The sequence below is a fragment of the Mustelus asterias genome, chromosome 9 (assembly GCF_964213995.1).
Source record: "Mustelus asterias chromosome 9, sMusAst1.hap1.1, whole genome shotgun sequence".
Classification (NCBI taxonomy): Eukaryota; Metazoa; Chordata; class Chondrichthyes; order Carcharhiniformes; family Triakidae; genus Mustelus; species Mustelus asterias.
The window spans coordinates 27,913,377-27,932,130 of NC_135809.1; the positions used below are offsets into that span (position 1 = coordinate 27,913,377).

The 18,754-nt window shown below is 45.7% G+C and overlaps 1 protein-coding gene across 1 annotated transcript in view; it reads right to left on the reverse strand.

The window, feature by feature from the left end:
• met (MET proto-oncogene, receptor tyrosine kinase) overlaps positions 1-18,754 on the reverse strand; it is a 127,956-nt gene that overhangs the window by 62,664 nt on the left and 46,538 nt on the right. The window contains exon 3 of the mRNA XM_078219876.1: positions 10,588-10,779. Coding sequence (XP_078076002.1) covers positions 10,588-10,779 — 192 coding nt within the window. The remainder of the gene's footprint in view (positions 1-10,587; positions 10,780-18,754) is intronic.

Consider the following 18,754-nt stretch of genomic DNA (forward strand, 5'->3'; position numbering starts at 1 on the left):
ATTGCATGCGGGGCGCTTTGGGCAATTTGGAGGCTGCGGCTGATTCCCTACTGCCAGTGAAGGGAGTGGCCCACCGTACTGTAGGATCACACTCTTCATGTGGACCATAAAGTTTAGTCCGAGGAGAATTGGCGCGCAAAGGTGCGGCAACACAAGGAGCCTGTATCGCTCGTAAATTGTGCCCTGCACCTCTCGGGTTACCATACAACGTCCTTGGATCGGTACAGACCGGGACCGTGATGCCATAGAAATTGTCTGTTTGGCAGGTAGAACCCGGAGTCCACACCTTTTTGCAGTGTCAGGGTGAATAAAACTCTCGGTGCTTCCACTGTCAAACAGACAATACACAGTACGACCATTTACCTTGATGTTCATCATGGAACTGTCAAGCCTGTGATGCTTTGTCTGGTCCAGAGAGATCGACGCCACCGTTGGCCCCTGGGCGTCACTGCATGCAGCCGAGGTTGATACTGAGGACCCCTGCTGGTCGCTCCTGGTCGTCGTCGACCATGATGGCCGCCCCCATGAATCGCACGTGGCTGAGGGCGCCAAGCGTAGCGACTCCTGGTGGTCTTCCTCCTCCTCCGTCAGCCACGATGGCGCCGTCCTGGATTCGCACGTGGTCGGGCCTCGTGGATACCGCGACGTCGAAGGAGATTGTCTCCGCTCTGGAGGGTCACAGGCTGCACTGCCGTTCTTGGGCTTCGACCTGCAAACTTTAGCATAGTGCCCCTTTTTACCACACTGACTGCAGATCGCCGTTTTTGCAGGACACTGTTGCCGTGGATGCTTGGCTCCGCCGCAAAAATAGCATCGCTGGCCGCCTGGAGCTGCCGCCGTCGTCGGATCGATATGGGAGCGCGAGCCCGTGGGGCGAGGAGGGATTTGTGCTTGCTCCTGCCACGTTGTCTCCACGTGGTCTTCGGGGTACAGAGCCAAGCTTTTCGACGCTGCGTCCAGCATCTCAGCCATCTCCATCGCTTGGGTCAAGTTGAGGTTCCCTTTCTCTAATAGCTTAAGCCGGATGTACGAGGACCCTACCCCTGCTACGAACGCATCTCGGGCGAGGTCGTACATATATTGCTCTGCCGACACATCTTTGCAGTCGCAGCCCCTGGCAAGCTGCAAGAGCTCATTGGCGTAGTCCTCCATGGTTTCGCCCGACTGCCGACATCGTGTAGCGAGGAGGTAACGAGCGTGGATCTCGTTGGGTGGTCTCGTGTATCGTTTCTTCAAGAGCTCGATGGCCCTCGGGTAAGTGGTGGCCGCACGAATCGCAAGATAGACCGTGTCGCTTACCCTCGCGTGGAGGACCTGGAGTTTGTCGTCGTCCGTAGTAACAGCTGCAGAGGCTGCCAGGTAGTCCTCGAAACACTTCCACCAGTGGTCGAAGGTGTTAGCGGCACCGACCGCACGTGGGTCCAGCGTCAGACGCTCTGGTTTTAGTATTTGTTCCATACTCCCTTTACTGTCGAGAGTTTTATGTTTGCTAATAAAATTGATGCGCGACAATCAAGCACGAGGTACAAGGCTTCAGCTATTGAAGGCTTTTATTAGCAAACAATGGAACTAACTAACACGAGTACACCAATTCAGACTGGAGGGGTCCCGCCTGAGCAGAGGGTCTTATACCTCTCCCCAGGAGGCGGGGCCCGACCGGGATGTGCCATAACAACATCTACCACAGGTAAACACCCTAACCCAACAACATTATACAACCCCCACAGTGGCAACACCCTAACCCAACAGTAACATAGGAATAACCCCACAGTGGTAACCAACGATGGTTCACCACAATCTGCTCAGTGAAGCCCCGGCTAGATGTGTGGCCCTCATTTTACCGCATCTCTTCAGTAGATCACCCTTGTCTCCAAGAATCTAACCCTCCGATGGCTCTGTTGGACAGAATCCCTGGAATGGACCACTTCCAGGATAACGGACACATACCAGAATGAGCCTTTGACAATGGTCACACACAACTGATGGAAGGATGACCATCATGAGTGACAAATGCCCCTGGCTGGTCTGCTGCAGCCTTAAGGGCCACATGCTGCAATCTATCACACCTTGAACTTGGGGAATCCAGCAATACACACGAAACCTCTGGCTCTCTCAACCTGATTATCGTCACCGGTGCTGAAGGAGATGAAATCACTCGTTGGCCTCAACATTGTATTTGTGACTAACGTTATGTCATGGTGAGCTGCAGCTTAAGAAATGCTGCAACCAAATGCTCAAGGCCACAGTCATTTTGAGAGCAGCACAGGGTGGCTACCCCACATTTTGAGGAGACTTCCACAGTGAGCAATTTACAAAGGAAGATAAACGATCCCTGGAGAGAGACAGTTTGTAAAGACACTGTTGCTCGGAGAATGGAAGGGGATTCATCCTTTGCCTGTAGGGGTTTCTGCGCAGGACAGTGGCTTCTACAAAGGACTGTCTGCTCTTCCATCTTCCTCTGGCCCTTATGTAGCCCCTGCCTGGACCTCAAGGGCGCACCTGTCCCAGGACAGCCGGCCTCCTCTGTCTCCTCCTCACTGGTGGAACTACCTCCAGAGTGCATAATCCCCATGGGGACAGCAAACTCGGGGTCCTCTGCTGGAGTCCTCATGCCCTGGAAGGCCCCTGATTCCAGATTGTCTGCCCTCTCACTCTCTCCTCAATTGTTGTGTCAGCTTAACAGTTTGCATTTACTCTTAGCCAAATGCCTTGAGCATCAAACTCTGCTGCTACGTCTACCTTGCAGGATTTATCATGTGCTAGCCCCTGTATACCTGGAGTAACTTGCTCTCCACAATTTTCCATAGGACTTCTGTAAAATGAAATGGGCCATGAAAAGTTTGGGTCAATGGCATTATTAACAAACTGAATCACCTCTGAACTAACCTCTACATGAAGGCTGGTGGACTTCAAATTTATGGTCTTTCGCTTCTGTATTAAAGTTTATTTATCAGTGTCACAAATAGGCTTACATTAACACTGCAATGAAGTTACTGTGAAAATCTCCTAGTTGCCACACTCCAGTGCCTGTTCGGATACATTGAGGGAGAATTAAGCATGGCCAATGCATCTAACCAGCACACCTTTGGAGTGTGGGAAGAAACCGGGCACCTGGAGCAAACCCACACCGACATGGGGAGAATGTGCAGACTCCACACAGACAGTGACCCAAGCCAGGAATCGAACCAGGGTCTCTGGCACTGTGAGGCAGCAATGCTAACCACTGTGCCACTGTGCTTATCGGGACCGGTGTTATGCTGATGGGATTGCCAACCCAATGCCATCTTGTATGTAGGCACGAGGGAATGGGGTGGTGCCCGCTTACCTCTGTTTAATTTAGCCTGAGGTCACATTCAGGTGGGTGTTCATCTGTGACTGACTGCTGCTGTTATAATGCTATGGTGGGGTGTGAAGCTGGTTAAAGAAGTTAAACGCGGAACTGAGAGTAAGGTGGGCACAGATTTGTGAATGGAGAGGAAAAGGAGGCTGGAGACAGATACTTGCAAGGACGGAGGGGTCAAGGGAGGGACGTTTGAGGAGATGATGATGCCGATAGATTTGAAAAGAAGTGGGAACGCACTGGAAATTAATGAACCATTTTCTATCACTGCACCAGGGTTAGATAAAAGAAATTTCTTTTAGTTGTATTTTAGCAGGCTCTCTCTCTCTCTGCCACTGCAATTCGAATTTAAAAGTTTATTTACCCGAAGGAAATCCACACAGACACAGGGAGAACGTGCAAACTCCACACGGACAGTGACCCAAGCCGGGATCAAACCCAGGTCCCTGGTGCGCTGTGAGGCAGCAGTGATAACCACTGAGCAACCGTTTCACCATTAGCACCCATGCCTGTGTCTTCAGTTCTGGAATTCCTTCACTTGCTTTCTCCTCTCTCTTTCCTCCTTTAAGATGCTCCTTAAAATCAACCTCACTGACCAAATTTTTGGCCATCTGGCCAGATATATACTTTGGTGTCAATGAGATTAAATTCCGTTCTGTAACATTCCTGTAGAGTTTATTAAAGGCCCTATATAAATGCAAGCTGTTTTTTTGTTGTTTACATACCATGTACTGCAAGCCACAACCTTTTGTTAAGACAGTATGTTACAGAGATGAAGGAACCACTATTGCTGGGATCTTTTCTTTAGCACAGTGATTAATAACTATTTTTAGCAATAAGATTAAATGACACCATTGTAACTCTCCTCAATTACTCATGTATGACATTAGTGATGCTGTCAGAGCAGCTTTTCCTTTCATCATTTTCTTAAGAATTAGGCCGATTGTTCCTTTATTAAAATATCAATCAACCCATGAAAGAAGAGATGTTCAGATTTGTTAAACATTAACATCTTTGACCATGTCCTGGCTTCAATGTATTTTCAGATTATTCGTCGACTTCAGAAATAATTACTCAAACTTTTGATGGGCTGCTAGGTGGGAAGTCACTTTCCAGGTAAAGTTAAGTGAGAAGAGGATCTGGGATCAGAAGAGGACATTAAAAGTAATTTTTTGGTGGGGGCCAGTGTTGGACCCAAAGGTCACCCATGCTTTCCTTCCGCGAGACCATTTCGAAACATACTTACCATTCAGTGAACGAGTAGTTACTGCCCCTGATTTCTTGGAAGGACGCCATGTTGCAGCATTAGTTATTTATTAGTGTCACAAGTAGGCTTACATTAACACTGCAATGAAGTTACAGTGAAAATCCTCTAGTCACCACACTCTGGCGCCTGTTCGGATATACTGAGGGAGAATTTAGCACGGCCAATGTACCTAACCAGCACGTCTTTCGGATTGCGGAAGGAAACCAGAGCACCTGGAGAAACCTACGGGGAGAACATGCAGACTCCGCACAGACAGTGACCCAAGCCAAGAATCAAAACTGGGTCCCTGGCGCTGCGAGGCAGCAATGCTAACCACTGTGTTACCGTGCCGCCCAGCATGTTTGAGATTTGGGAATTATAATACTACAGGTTTGTTTTATGCAACGGCGAGTGTGTTTTGAACTCAGTCTGCGCACGTGTGTGTGTGTGTGTGGTGTGTGTATGGGACGTGGGGTGTGGTGTGTGTGTGTGTGTGTCTAATCAGGTCAGAATTTAAGATTGCAACAGAATTGTGCCAATTAATTTTGGCTTCTGGTTTTTGTGTCTCCGTGTCATACAGTGGGCGTGATGCACACCCACGTGACACAATCTCAGCAGGGATGGTGTAAATATTGAAATTGGAGCTGCTCAGGATAGAGACATGGCAAAAGCAACACCCAAGATGCAATGACTGGTCTTGCTGCTGGGTTCAGTCAGGACAATGAGGGGAATATGCCATCCACAGCAAGGGAAGGAGGAAATCTGCTACTCTCACAAGCACAGTTAGGGATAGCTGAAGAGGTGAGCAGCAGGAGGAGCATGGAATCCAAGTTGTGGATACAATGGAGGAAGTGGTTTAATTAGTACATTTGCTGATTCATCTACATCCGATGCTTTAAGCATCCCTCCTCCTTACTCTGTTTTGCTGAATGCTCACTCCTCACACCCATTCAACTTTCAGGAGCACCCCGCCTCCACTTTCTACTCACTTCATTGCCTCTCCATTTATCCATCCACTGTTGACACTTACTCCAATTCTCATGCAATGTAATGTTTGTGACTCATAGTCACCTTCGCTGAAGGCACTGCTTTGCCTCATTGCCCAATTTACACACAGCTTGACCTGCAAACAGCCACAAAATTGGTCACACATCAGAACAGAAACACAAATCCTGTTGTATTCTGATAAGGTTGACTCAAGTTCCGCACACATGAGGACGGCCTCAACCGGGATCTTGGGTTCATGTCACACGATCTGTAACCCCCACGACTTGCCTGGGCTTGCAAAATCTCACCAACTGTCCTGGCTGAAGAAAATACACATCTCTTTAACCTGTGCTTAACCCTCTCTCCACTCACATTGTCTGTACCTTTAAGACTTGATTACCTGTAAAGACTCGCATTCCAACCATTATCTTGTAAATTGAGTTTGTCTATATATGCCCTGTTTGTGAGCACAACTCCCACTCACCTGATGAAGGAGCAGCGCTCCGAAAGCTTGTGGCTTGTGCTACCAAATAAACCTGTTGGACTTTAACCTGGTGTTGTGAGACTTCTTACTGTGCTTACCCCAGTCCAACGCCGGCATCTCCACATCAGAATTTAAATACATCCAGCCGCCTAATTGTGCATGACATTCGCCTTGCTCACCCAATGCTAATTCAACAGGCAATAAACAAGACAATCACAAACATGTTGGGCGCAATCTTACCGGCCATTCATGCCACACTCTCGCTGTAGCGAGGTTGGAGAAATTGGCGCCCAGCTAAATCCCCGTTCACTGCAGCGGGATAGGAAAATCCCGCCGGCGTGAACGGTGGCAACATTCCAGTCATTGTTCTAAACACTTAATAGAGCAAAGACAAGGTTATGTTATTATTTATTTAAGACAGAAACTAAACGTAAAACTTCAAAACAAGATTCAAAGACAGCCAACAAAATAACAAGCATTATTTTAGTGGCCCAGGTTTGCAGCAATAGTGACAAAGGATCATCTGGACTCGAAATGTCAGCTCTTTTCCCTCCTTACAGATGCTGCCAGGCCTGCTGAGATTTTCCAGCATTTTCTCTTTTAGTTCCTGTTTTAAGGTTTGGCTGATCTTCTGCAATATTCCAAGACATGAGGTTCAATACAATTACCTGTTCAGATACTCTGGCTAGATTGCAGAGGGAAAGTTGTCGATTTTTAGTCACGTAGGAAAGACGATTTCTTTGAAATATCAGCTTCTAAATGCAACATTAGTTGACATTTAAATTCGACAAATTCGGCCTGATTTATTTCTCCGGCCTGGAGCTGCACTCAGTTTCACTATGTTGGATGTGGCTTTAACCTATATGTTTCCTGTTGCTTCTTTGTCAAAACTATAGCTTTTATAATGCCTCTAATGTGGAAGAAAACAGCCACACACACACTTAACAGAGACATAATCAAACACAAACAGACATTGAACCAAAGCAGGTGATTGAAAATGGATGCAGAGGCATTAGAGAGTGTGTAAAAAAATATTTATAAGGATGATACTCAAACTAAGAGGACATACTTATTAGAAATGTCTGGCCAGGTTAGGGCTCATTTCTCTGCAAAAGAGAAGTCTGAAGGTGACTGAACAGTTGTCTTTAAACTTCTTAGAGGTTTTGATAAAGTAAATGTCCTTGGCCCAACCACCTTAAGATGCTTCATCAGTGACCTTCCCCCCCATCATAAGGGGAAAAGTATGGATATTCATTGAAGACTACACCGTGTTCTGTGCCATTCACTACTCTTCAGGTTATGAGGTTTGCATGCAGCAAGACTTGGATAACATTCAGGATTTTGCTGATAAGTGGCCAGTAACGTTTGCACCATGCAAGTGCCAACTAACTGACATCTCCAACAAGGGAGAGTAAGCATCTCCTCTTGACAATCAACGGGAATTACCATTGTGGAATCCCTACCATCAACATTATAAGGTTACAATAGATCAAACCCTTAACTGGATGAGCCATATAAATACTTCAGCTACAAGAGTAGGTCAGAGGTCGGCAATTCTGCAATGAGTAACTCACTGCCTGACTCCTCAATGCCTATTCATCATCGATAGTCAAGAGTATGATAGAATACTGCTCCACTTGTCTGAAGTCAGAAAATGAGAAAGGCATGAATAAAAATTTCAGCAGCAGTTCGGCTGAGGCAGGTGATACTTGACAGCTTTTTGTGTATCTATTTTTGGAAGCTCAGTTCAGGGTTGAAGACTGTGAACAGTCTGATCCAAACCGGGACAGTGTTTGGAAGTGGAGGGGGGGAGGGGAATTGGTGACTCTCCTGAAAGTCGAGGACACCACTCCTTGGCCATTTGTGGGATATCCTGGCTGTATTTTCCCTTTGTCCAGCAACTAGTTCATTGTTGTCAGGCTCCTGTCCCTTTAAAAGGTTGGGATCCTGCCCCAAGGACCCCCGGCCAGCCAACTGAAGGGCAGGCAGCTTTTCAGTTTCAGCAGCGCCACCAGGAGCAGTGGTCACTGCTGGGACTGCATCAGCAGACAGGAAACCATAGAAGGACACTGCCCTTGTTACTGCTAAGTAGAGTCGGGTTGTTTCAGCCAGAATCTGGTGAGGGGGGGGGGGGGGGGGGGGGGGGGGGGGGGGGTGTGGGGGGGGGCGGTGGAGGTGGTGGTGGTGGGCAGTTGATAAGAGTAAGGGTTGATAAGGGGGGAGGTTGCTGCGGGGCCAGCTATTACTACAATGGGGCTCCCTCAGTGGGTCACAGTATGCCCACCCATCTCCAGTAGAATGTCAGCAGTGGCAGGAAGAGGGACTTAATTGGTCACTTAAATGGCTAATTAGTATCTGGGTGAGAGGGCTGCTGGTAAAATCCATGGCGCAGAAAGGAGACGGACGCTCAACTCCCTCCACCCCCCCCCCCCCCCCCCCGCCCCACTCCTGCCTTCTCTCACTATTTTACGGATCCCCCTATGCCGCACCTCCCCCACCCCCCCTTCTCTCACTATATTATGGGTATCTATGAATGGTAAGCTTTGTCTGTATAGAGCGCAAGAAACAATACTTTTCACTGTATACTAATACATGTGACAATAATAAATCAAATCAAAATCATAGCTAGGGTGTAAAGAAAGATCAACCTAATATATGGGAGGTCCATTCAAAGGTTTGATGGCAGCAGGGAACCCTTACCCTAACCCTAACCCTATATCCCATCTCCCAGCCTATCACTCGAGGGCTGATAAAATCCTACCCAGAATGTGGGGAGGGAAATGGAATTGATGGTGAGGTTGTAGAGTTTGTGGTGGGGTCTGAAGGCAAAGGCTTGGCTTCTCAATATTTAATTGGAGGAAACCACAGCTCATTCAGGACTGTATAATCAACCAGTCTGGGAACACAGGCAGTGGAGAGTTTGAGGAGATGGCTTGGTGCCATCAGTGTATATATGGAAACTGACCCTATATCTGCAGATATAACTGCCAAATGGTGGTACGTAGAAAATAAAGGGGAGAGAACCAAGAAAAGATCTTTAGGAAAACCCAACTGGAAACAGATATGGAAGGCATTGCTGGAAATGCCTTAGTTACCATTGAAAGATAAGATAGCTGGGGTAATCCCACTGAAGGGAAGGGCAAGAGTTGGGAGGTCAATGGTACGGTTGACTCTGTCAGAAAATCACGTGCCAACTGACTCAAGAATAGCTTCTTCCCTGCGGCCATCAAACCTTTGAATGGACCTCCCATATATTAGGTTGATCTTTCTTTACACCCTAGCTATGATTTTGATTTGATTTATTATTGTCACATGTATTAGTATACAGTGAAAAGTATTGTTTCTTGCGCCCTATACAGACAAAGCTTACCATTCATAGAGAAGGAAACAAGAGAGTGCAGAGTGCAGTGTTACAATCATAGCTAGGATGTAGAGAAAGAGTGGCTTAATGCGAGGTAGGTCCATTCAAAAGTTTGATGGCAGCAGGGAAGAAGCTGTTCTTGAATCGGTTGGTACGTGACCTCAGACTTTTGTATCTTTTTCCCGATGGAAGTAACACTATATCCTGCACCCTCTTCTTTCCTTCTCTCCTATGTACTCTATGAACGGTATGCTTTGTATAGTGTTCAAGAAACAATACTTTTCACTATATCCCAATACATGTGACAATAATAAATCAGAAGTTGCAGAAAGGCTGAGCAGACTGAGTAGTGAGAACGCACCACTGTTGCAGACAGAGATAAAATCCTTTTTGCTGTTGTAGCCGGGATAGAAATTTGAGGGGATAGATTTAAATTTGGAGTTGTGGAAAAATTGGAATGGGTTTGGGAGGCAACAACAAGTTCAAAAACTCTGGGGAAAAAAACGATTGGACAGTAGATGGCAGGGACAGTGGTGGTCATAGGCCATTTGCTGATGGGTGGCCAGATCAGTTAACTACTCGGTATGGTCACATCTGCACTTGAAGGAGAAAATACAGGAACCACATCAGGAGAAGCCACAGGAATGGGTGAGAGTAAAGGATTTTCTGGGCAAGGGTATCAAAGAATGAATGATTGAGCAGATGGAAGGCTGAAGATGTATGGTGGCAAATAAAGGAACAACAGGCTAGGTAGTCGAGAGTGAGAAACTGCATCTGCACAGGATCTTTTTCCAGGGGTTGACAGAAAACATAGAGGATGTGGGTGGAGGAATGGAAAGTAGCTGGAGACAGCCCTGCCTGTGATCAAGGCAAGAGGAGTAAAGATGAGATGGCAAGGCAGACAGGGTGGGTGTGAATGTGAATAGGAAGGTTTTAACCGAAAAAGCAGATCGAGGGAGGTCAAGGAAGCAATGACTTCAGAAGAGAGAGGGTGAAGGGAGCTGAGATGACGGCTGATTTCAGCACGGATGAAGAGTTAATCACTCAGAGCAGGGAATAATGGGGGGGGGGATAAATTATTGAGAAACTCAGGGTGGGACTCGAGGGTCAGGGGCTGCACGTAGAAGAGGAGTACAATCATCATAGGAATAGCATCATCCCAGGCCTACCTGTATAATACGACCATTACCGGTTCCAAGATTTGCAATAGTTAGATTGCCTTGAGTGAAAACTGCGATTGAAGTCAACAAGATATTTCGGAATTGCCCAAAACACAGGGCCAGACGTTTTACGGGGAATTTAATTTCCATCTGGAATCTATCACTCTGTCCTCCACAATTTGTTGCCTTGGTTGATGAATTCTACAGGAAGAAAGCAACATTTAGAAAGCAATACTCAAAACAATCAAAATTCATTCTTCAAGATGGCACTAGAAGGTCATTTAAACATTAGGACATTGATCAGACATTGGGACTTAGGGTTAAAATTAAAAAGTCAGAAATAGTTAAAATAATCTTTAAAATATTGTTATATTTCCCCTATTCCTTTATAAAGAGGGATGATGTGGAGATGTCGGCGTTGGACTGGGGTGGGCACAATAAGAGCGCTCTGAAAGCTCGTGATACCAAATAAACCTGTTGGACTTTAACCTGGTGTTGTGAGACTTCTTACTTTATAAGAAGGGAACAGGTGAAATAAAACCTTTCATTTTCCCTCGTTGCCGTGACAGAGGTCAAAGGATTGTGGACACCTCCAATGATTTTCACAGATACAGTCCTTTTTTAAAACAGGAAGTGTGATCCAGTAAAGAGATAGCCATCCTGATTTTACTTCCCATCAGCGAAGTGTGACATCTTGCTCAACAATTCAAGGTCAAAAGCACATCCCGAGAACCACTCTGGTGTTTCAGTTTGCGGCATGCCATCATCTTGGTACAAACACTATCGTCAGATAAACACCTCACACTGGTTTTTCAAGAACCTCCTCCTTCTTCAGGCACCATGCCCTAACAGCACATTAGCGACCATGGACTTCCATTGGATTGGTCCATGATTGTAAAAGCCAAAATACTGCGGACGCTTGGATCTAAAACAAAAAACAAAGGACGTTGGAAGAACTCAGCAGGTCCGGCAGCAATCAATAGGGAGAGATCAGTTTTTCCAGCATTCTCCGTTTTTGGTCCGTGATTATGTTTGGCAAAGGGTTGCAGTGGTTGGCCATTGCCTTCTGCAGTATGGCTGACCAGGAAACTCTCCCGCCCTTTACCACCTGCGATCACGCACATTGGAAGGATTTACAGAGATGTCTTCATAGAAACTAGAAACAGGAGGAGGCCATTTGGCCCTTCGAGCCTGCTCCGCCATTCATTATCATCATGGCTAATCATCAGAAACAATATCCTGATTCCCCCTCCTCTTCCCACCATACCCATTGATCTCTATGAAATCACACAACGTTTGGGCCTCAACTACTTTCTGTGGTAGTGAATTCCACACATTCACCACCCTCTGGGTGAAGAAATTTCTCCTCACCTCAATCCTGAAAGGTTTATTCCTTATCCTCTATCACTGCACCACAGCACCTTTCAGGAAGTAAGGTACGTAAATTCTGAATTCCACCATTGTGCTGATCTCTATCCAGAAGAGATATTTTAGACCATACATCAGTGAACAAGTCATACCATTTATATAATATTGTGCTTTGATGGAGGCCCTGATTCCTGCTATTCTCTGGCTGTGGAAGAATATAGGATGAACATAAGGACAGGAACAGACCATTTAGGCCACAGGTCTTTTCCAGAATTCAATAATGTTAGGTTTGATTGATAACCTAACTCCACACATCATATAAGCACAAGGGACAAGGGAATGCTGGGAGAATTAAATGAGTTTAATTATTAGCGTCACAAGTAAGCTTACATTAACACTGCAGTGAAGTCATTGTGAAAATCCTCTAATCGCCACACTCTGGTGCCTGTTCGGGTACACTGAGGGAGAATTTTAGCACAGCCAATACACCTAATCAGCACATCTTTTGGTCTGTGGGAGGAAACTGGAGCACCCAGAGGAAACCCACGCAGACACGGGGAAAACATGCACAGAGGAATTTTACACCTCGCCCGTCCGAGGCTTGTAAGATCCCGCCCGAGGCCAACGGAGAATGCCATTCTGTGAGCCTCACCCGCCCCGATTCTTGGGATGGCGGGACGGTAAAAGTCCAGCCGCAAACTCCACACAGACAGTGACCCAAGCCTGGAATCGAACCCGGGTCCCTGGTGCTGTGAGGCAGCAGTGTTAACCACCGCACCACTATGAATGAGGAAAAATGGGAGAAGGTTCGAGTGGAACATGGATTGATTGGGCTTCTATTAGGGACCTTACCAAATCCTTTCAGAAAGTCCATGAAAATAATATCCATTCACATTCCACTGTGCACTAATTTAATCACTTCTTCAAAAAATTCAATTGGGTTTGTATGGTATGAAACACAACTGAAACAATATTACCAAAGATAGGCACAGTTGCAGTAGTCATGGTGCAGGTCCAAGCACGTACCATTAATCAGGATTATATGTACAAGCTACATTTGAGCAATGCCAGCTATATCAGATGCCATTACTCATTGTTTATTTTGTAGATAGTTCACATTCCACACTCTATGCACAGATAAGATTGAATATAGATTATCCATTTGCACTGACCTTTCACACTATTTCCCTTTAGGGAGTCTGCATCAGTCAATTTTATTACTGTTAGGCAGAGAATATTGGCAGTTTTAAAATATATATTTCTGGCGATAACTGCTAAGCAGTAAGCGGAAGGCATTAAAACTGAAATTATCAATAGTAGAACCATGCGTAGAAACTTTCAGGGAAAATTAAACTAATTTAATGGGAGAAAACAGATTGCCCGGTGTAACTGAACAACAAGGCCCAGGATCACTGGTACCTGTGGGATTAGCAGAAATGGGGATGGAGTGATACAATTGGCTTGCGTCTTATCAGAAGGATTAAGAGGAGGGGGCGATGGAAGAGGGAAAAAAGAGGCTGGAAGAGTTCTCACTCCTGATTATTGTAGATTGATGCCCATTGGTAAATGCTCCTGTGCTAGTCCTGATTAAGACTAGAATCAAGCTCCATTGTGAATAGACCTGCAGCACACCACTGGGATATTCCTGAAGTAACAGCGATCCCACTGCTGGGGTTGGAAGTAGACTGGTGGTGGGGCAACCCTGCTTTTGTGGATGGCAAGACCCTGGGGCGCATCTTACAAGCCACAGCCAACTAAGTGCCATCCAGTGTCTCAAGGGCTGCCGGCCCAGAGGGTCAAAGTTCAGCAATTTCAACTGGGAGCTGCAGCCGCTGCACCTGGAGGAGGAGATTGCAGAGATGGACATGTGCCCTCACAACCAGGCAAGTGGGGTCAGGCAATGGGGTGTGGGTGGTCGATGAAGGCAGGTGGCACTGATAGCATGGGATCAGCTAATGCCCGCGGAAGGCCCATACAAAGGCTAAAGAGTGCCCAAAAATGAGGTCTCTCTATTGGGTGGCACAGTGGTTAGCACTGCTGTCTCACTGTGCCAGAGACTTGGGTTCAATTCCGGCCTTGGGTCACTCTCTGTGTGGAGTTTGCACATTCTCCCCTTGTCTGCGTGGGTTTACTCCGGGTGCTCCGGTTTCTTCCCACACTCCAAGGATGTGCGAGTTAGATGGATTGGCTATGCTCAATTGCCCCTTAGTGACAGGCGGACTAACAGGGTAAATATGTGGGCTTAAGGACCTGGATGGGATTGTTGTTGGTACAGGCTCGATGGGCTGAATGGCCTCCTTCTGCACTGTTGGGATTCTATGAAATTGGCCTCCTTAGCAGCTCAAGGGACTCCAGGTAGGCAGGTTATTGTCAAAGTGGCAGGGCAGCTGGAAGTCCAAGACATTTCATCCTTCACGTGCTATTTCGTCAACTTTCTCACCTCCCATCCCATCCTCAAAGGGCCCTGAAAATTCCAGGCACCATTTCAGCTCAAATATGACCAAACACTTTGGCGAATTTTAGCTGGTAAATGCAGAAAGAAGGAAGAGCCTCTGGTCTGAAGCAACAATTTAAAAAACTGAAGTCCATCTTTAGCAGGGTTTCATTAATGCTTCCTGTCGCTTCTCAGTCATTAGCTGCTGCTGAGTTCTTTCATGGGAAATAATGGAACAAAGATTTACAGCCTGGCATTCGGGAAGACACTTCCATTTATGTAGTGTCTTTCACTTTAAAACATCTCAAAGTACTTCTTGCTGGCACGGTGGCACAGTGGTTAGCACTGCTGCCTCACAGTGCCAGGGAACCAGGTTCGATTCCTGGCTTGGGTCTGTTGGAGTTTGCTCGTTCTCTCTGTGTCTGCGTGGGTTTCCTCCCACATTCTGGAAGACGTGCTGGTTAGGTGCATTGACCCGAACAGGCGATGGACTGTGGCAACGAGGGGAATTTCACAGTAACTTCATTGCCGTGTTAATATAAGCCTTACTTGTGACTAATAAAAAAGCTTTGTGCAATAAATTGCTTAGACAGGTGTGGACTGTTGTGTAGCTTAATGTGATAGTCATTTTTGCGCGTAGCAAGTTCCCACAAGTAGCACTGAAATCAATGACCGGTTAATCTGATTTTAGTTTTAAAAAAACAGGAAGGAATATAGGCAGACCTGAGGAAGAATTCCTGACCTTTCTTCAATTGGTGCCACATGATCTTCATAATCCAAGTGAACCAACGACAGAAATGTGGGCTGGAATTCTCCGGTTTCGTGCGCCCCACCACCGCTGCCAACGAGAATGGAGAATTTGGCGCTCAGCCAAATCCCCATTCACTGCAGCGGGACTGGAGAATTCCAGTTGCAGGCACGGTCAGAGAATCCCAGCCGCAGGCGAGGTTGAAGAATTCCAGCCGTGGTTTACTCAAAGCACTTTTTTCTCCCTTTGAGGAATAGTGGAGAAATGTCAGGAAGGATCACTAGGCTGAGTATCAACCAATTTAAACCAAGTCATGAACACTCCTTCCATGGTCAACAAGTCCTGTAGTGGGACTTAACGCCAGCGCTCCTATGTTCGAGGCAGGAGCACTGTGGCTTCTGAGCCACAAGACCCTCCATGCAGTGGATGTACTGAGGGCTAATTTCAGGGTCCCGCACCCCACAATTGTTTGAATGTTGACTGGCTCAATGCTGTGTTGGCCATTTTCCAGTTGCTTCTGCTGCACACCCAGAATCAGCAAATTGGCCCCTTTACAAATACAGAGAAGCATAACTCTGGTTTTAGAACCGCCATGCTAAATGGAGTTGTGACAACCGTCTAGGCATCCTCCAGCAAGATTCTTCAGCAACCGCTGGGGCCTAAGCAGCGGATGCCATCAAAATGTTATTGTTTTTAAAAAACCTTCTATTGGTCACCAGGGAACAGGGGTCCTCCATAGCCTGCCTGAGGGTCACGATCAGCTCTCCTGCTGTTCGCCTTGCCTGCTGCAAATTACTTGAGGGCCACTACTGATGAGGCAGGTGGCTAGAAACTGGATACCGTAGTCAAGAAAGCCGCTTCTGGCAGCACGATGGGCAGCAGCAGCTTGCTTAGATTAGGCAAGGAAGGCTTGAGGCCTAATTACATTTGTGCCAACTGGACCTCCAAGTTAAGGTGCACATTTCATGCATGTCACTGCATCTGACAATGGACCATAACAAATTTCTCCCTGTTCTGTGTTATGCCATTTGAAGGGCTCGGCATGTCTCAGTGAAAATAGTATAGTTTTTGAACTTTGAACGATATTTATTCAAACAAATGAAAGTAAACAGGTAAAGTTAATTATTATCCACATTTGAAACAAGGAGAGTTTTAAAAAAACAAGTGACAGTGTTCCCTGTGTCTTGGTTTAAATCTGACATTTTGTTTTGCTGTATTAATTATTGAAATTCAAACCTGCCATATTAGTCAATCATCAGCAGATCACAATTCCATTTAACATAGCAGTTCTAAAACCAGCATAACAACTGCTTGGAGCCAAATACATGGTCTAGATTACATCTGTAAACAGTGTGCAGACATCAACAGTTGAATTTTACACTTTACTTCCAAAATCAGTGCTTTCATAAGCTCCTCTTGAAAAAACCACAAGCATGTGAATCTCTTCAGGGAATCAGGAATGATCCCCGGAAAATGAGAACATTTTAAAAATAAAGTGGCATTTTTAGTCAATTTTATTCCTTCGGCCCAATTTGCCCACGCCGTCCTTTTTTTTTAAAACCCGAAACTAATCCCAATTGCCCGCATTTGGCCCATATCCCTCGATACCCATTGTACCCATGTAACTGTCTAAATGCTTTTCAAAAGACAAAATTGTACCCGCCTCTACTACTACCTCTGGCAGCTTGTCCCAGACACTCACCACCCTCTGTGTGAAAAAAATGCCCCTCTGGACACTTTTGTATCTCTCCCCTCTCATCTTAAACCTATGCCCTCTAGTTTTAGACTCCCCTACCTTTGGGAAAAGATATTGACTATCTAACTGATCTATGCCCCTCATTATTTTATAGACCTCTATAAGATCACCCCTCAGCCTTCTACGTTCCAGAGAAAAAAGTTCTGGTCTATCCAGCCTCTCCTTATAACTCAAACCATCAAGTCCCGGTAGCATCCTAGTAAATCTTTTCTGCATTCTTTCTAATTTAATAATATCCTTTCTATAATAGGGTGACCAGAACTGTACACAGTACTCCAAGTGTGGCCTTACCAATGTCTTGTACAACTTCAACAAGACGTCTCAACTCCTGTATTCAATGTTCTGACCAATGAAACCAAGCATGCCGAATGCTTTCTTCACCACTCTGTCCACCTGTGACTCCACTTTCAAGGAGCTATGAACAGGTACCCCTAGATCTCTTTGTTCTGTAACTCTCCCCAACGCCCTACCATTAACTGAGTAAGTTCTGCCCTGGTTCAATCTACCAAAATGCATCACTTCGCATTTATCTAAATTAAACTCCATTTGCCATTTGTCAGCCCACTGGCCCAAATGTAGATTTGTCCATATTCAGATCTTATCAGATTAGGTTCCAGGGAGGTGTACAAAATTATGAGGGATGTAGATAAGGTAGATAAGAAGAAACAATGGTCAGCACTGCTGCCTCACAGCGCCGAGACCTGGGTTTGATTCCCAGCTTGGGTCACTATCTGTGCGGAGTTCTCCCCGTTTCTGCATGTGTTTCCTCTGGGTGCTCCAGTTTCCTCTCAGAAGTCCGAAAGACATGCTGGTTAGGTGCACTAGCCATGCTAAATTCTCCCTCAGTGTACCCGAAAAGGCACCGGAGTGTGGTGACCAGGGGATTTTCACAGTAACTTCATTGCAGTGTTAATGTGAACTTACTTGTGATACTAATAAATAAACTAAAACTAAGACAGTGACCCAAGCTGGGAATCAAACCCGGGTCCGTGGTGCTGTGAGGCAGCAGTGCTAACCACTGTGCCACCGTGCTTTTAAGACTGAATCTCCACCATTAGCCCCTTCCCCCACCCCTGTGCATAAATCTACACCCGGATTTCTCCATCCACTGTTTCTAAATAAAACTCTGATTCAGACTGCAGATTGTTTCCTTGATTCTGCTGTACACTTCCTCTGACCAGGGTTCACCAACTAACTCAGTGGAAGCTGTATTATGTCACATTTTAGCTCTTGAATATTATTTGGAAGAAATATAAAACCCAGGTGTCTAAAATGTAAATAATTAGTCTGTGCCATCTGGGTACAGTTTTCACTTTGGTGCAATTAACCATCCGGGGGTAAACTGTGCTTAAATTGCACGAGCTTTCTGAATGTAAAATTGGTTTTGCACATGTTTCCACTCAAATTTATTTGCATCATCGCAAATGTAAAACCTTCCATCAGACTTTTGAATGGACCTACCTTGCACTAAGTTGATCTTTCTCTACACCCTAGTTATGACTGTGACACTATATTCTGCACTCTCTCGTTTCCTTCTCTATGAACAGTATGCTTTGCCTTTGTAGCACACAAGAAACAATACTTTTCACTGTATACTAATACATGTTACAATAATAAATCAAATCAAAAAAGTCACTGCGATGGGGAGGGACTTGAGAATGGAACTTAAAAAAAATTGGATTAAAAATTCCTCAATATATTAGCGTGGTTTGATGAGTAGAGCTGAAAGTGGGATTAAACACAAAAAATTAATATTTTTAACCAAAATGTCGAGTTCATCTGTGAGTCATCCAATTTCAAATAATTGAAAATAACTTTTAAAACAAAAAACCTACACAAACCATTGATGCACAGTGCTCAGATTCTCAGC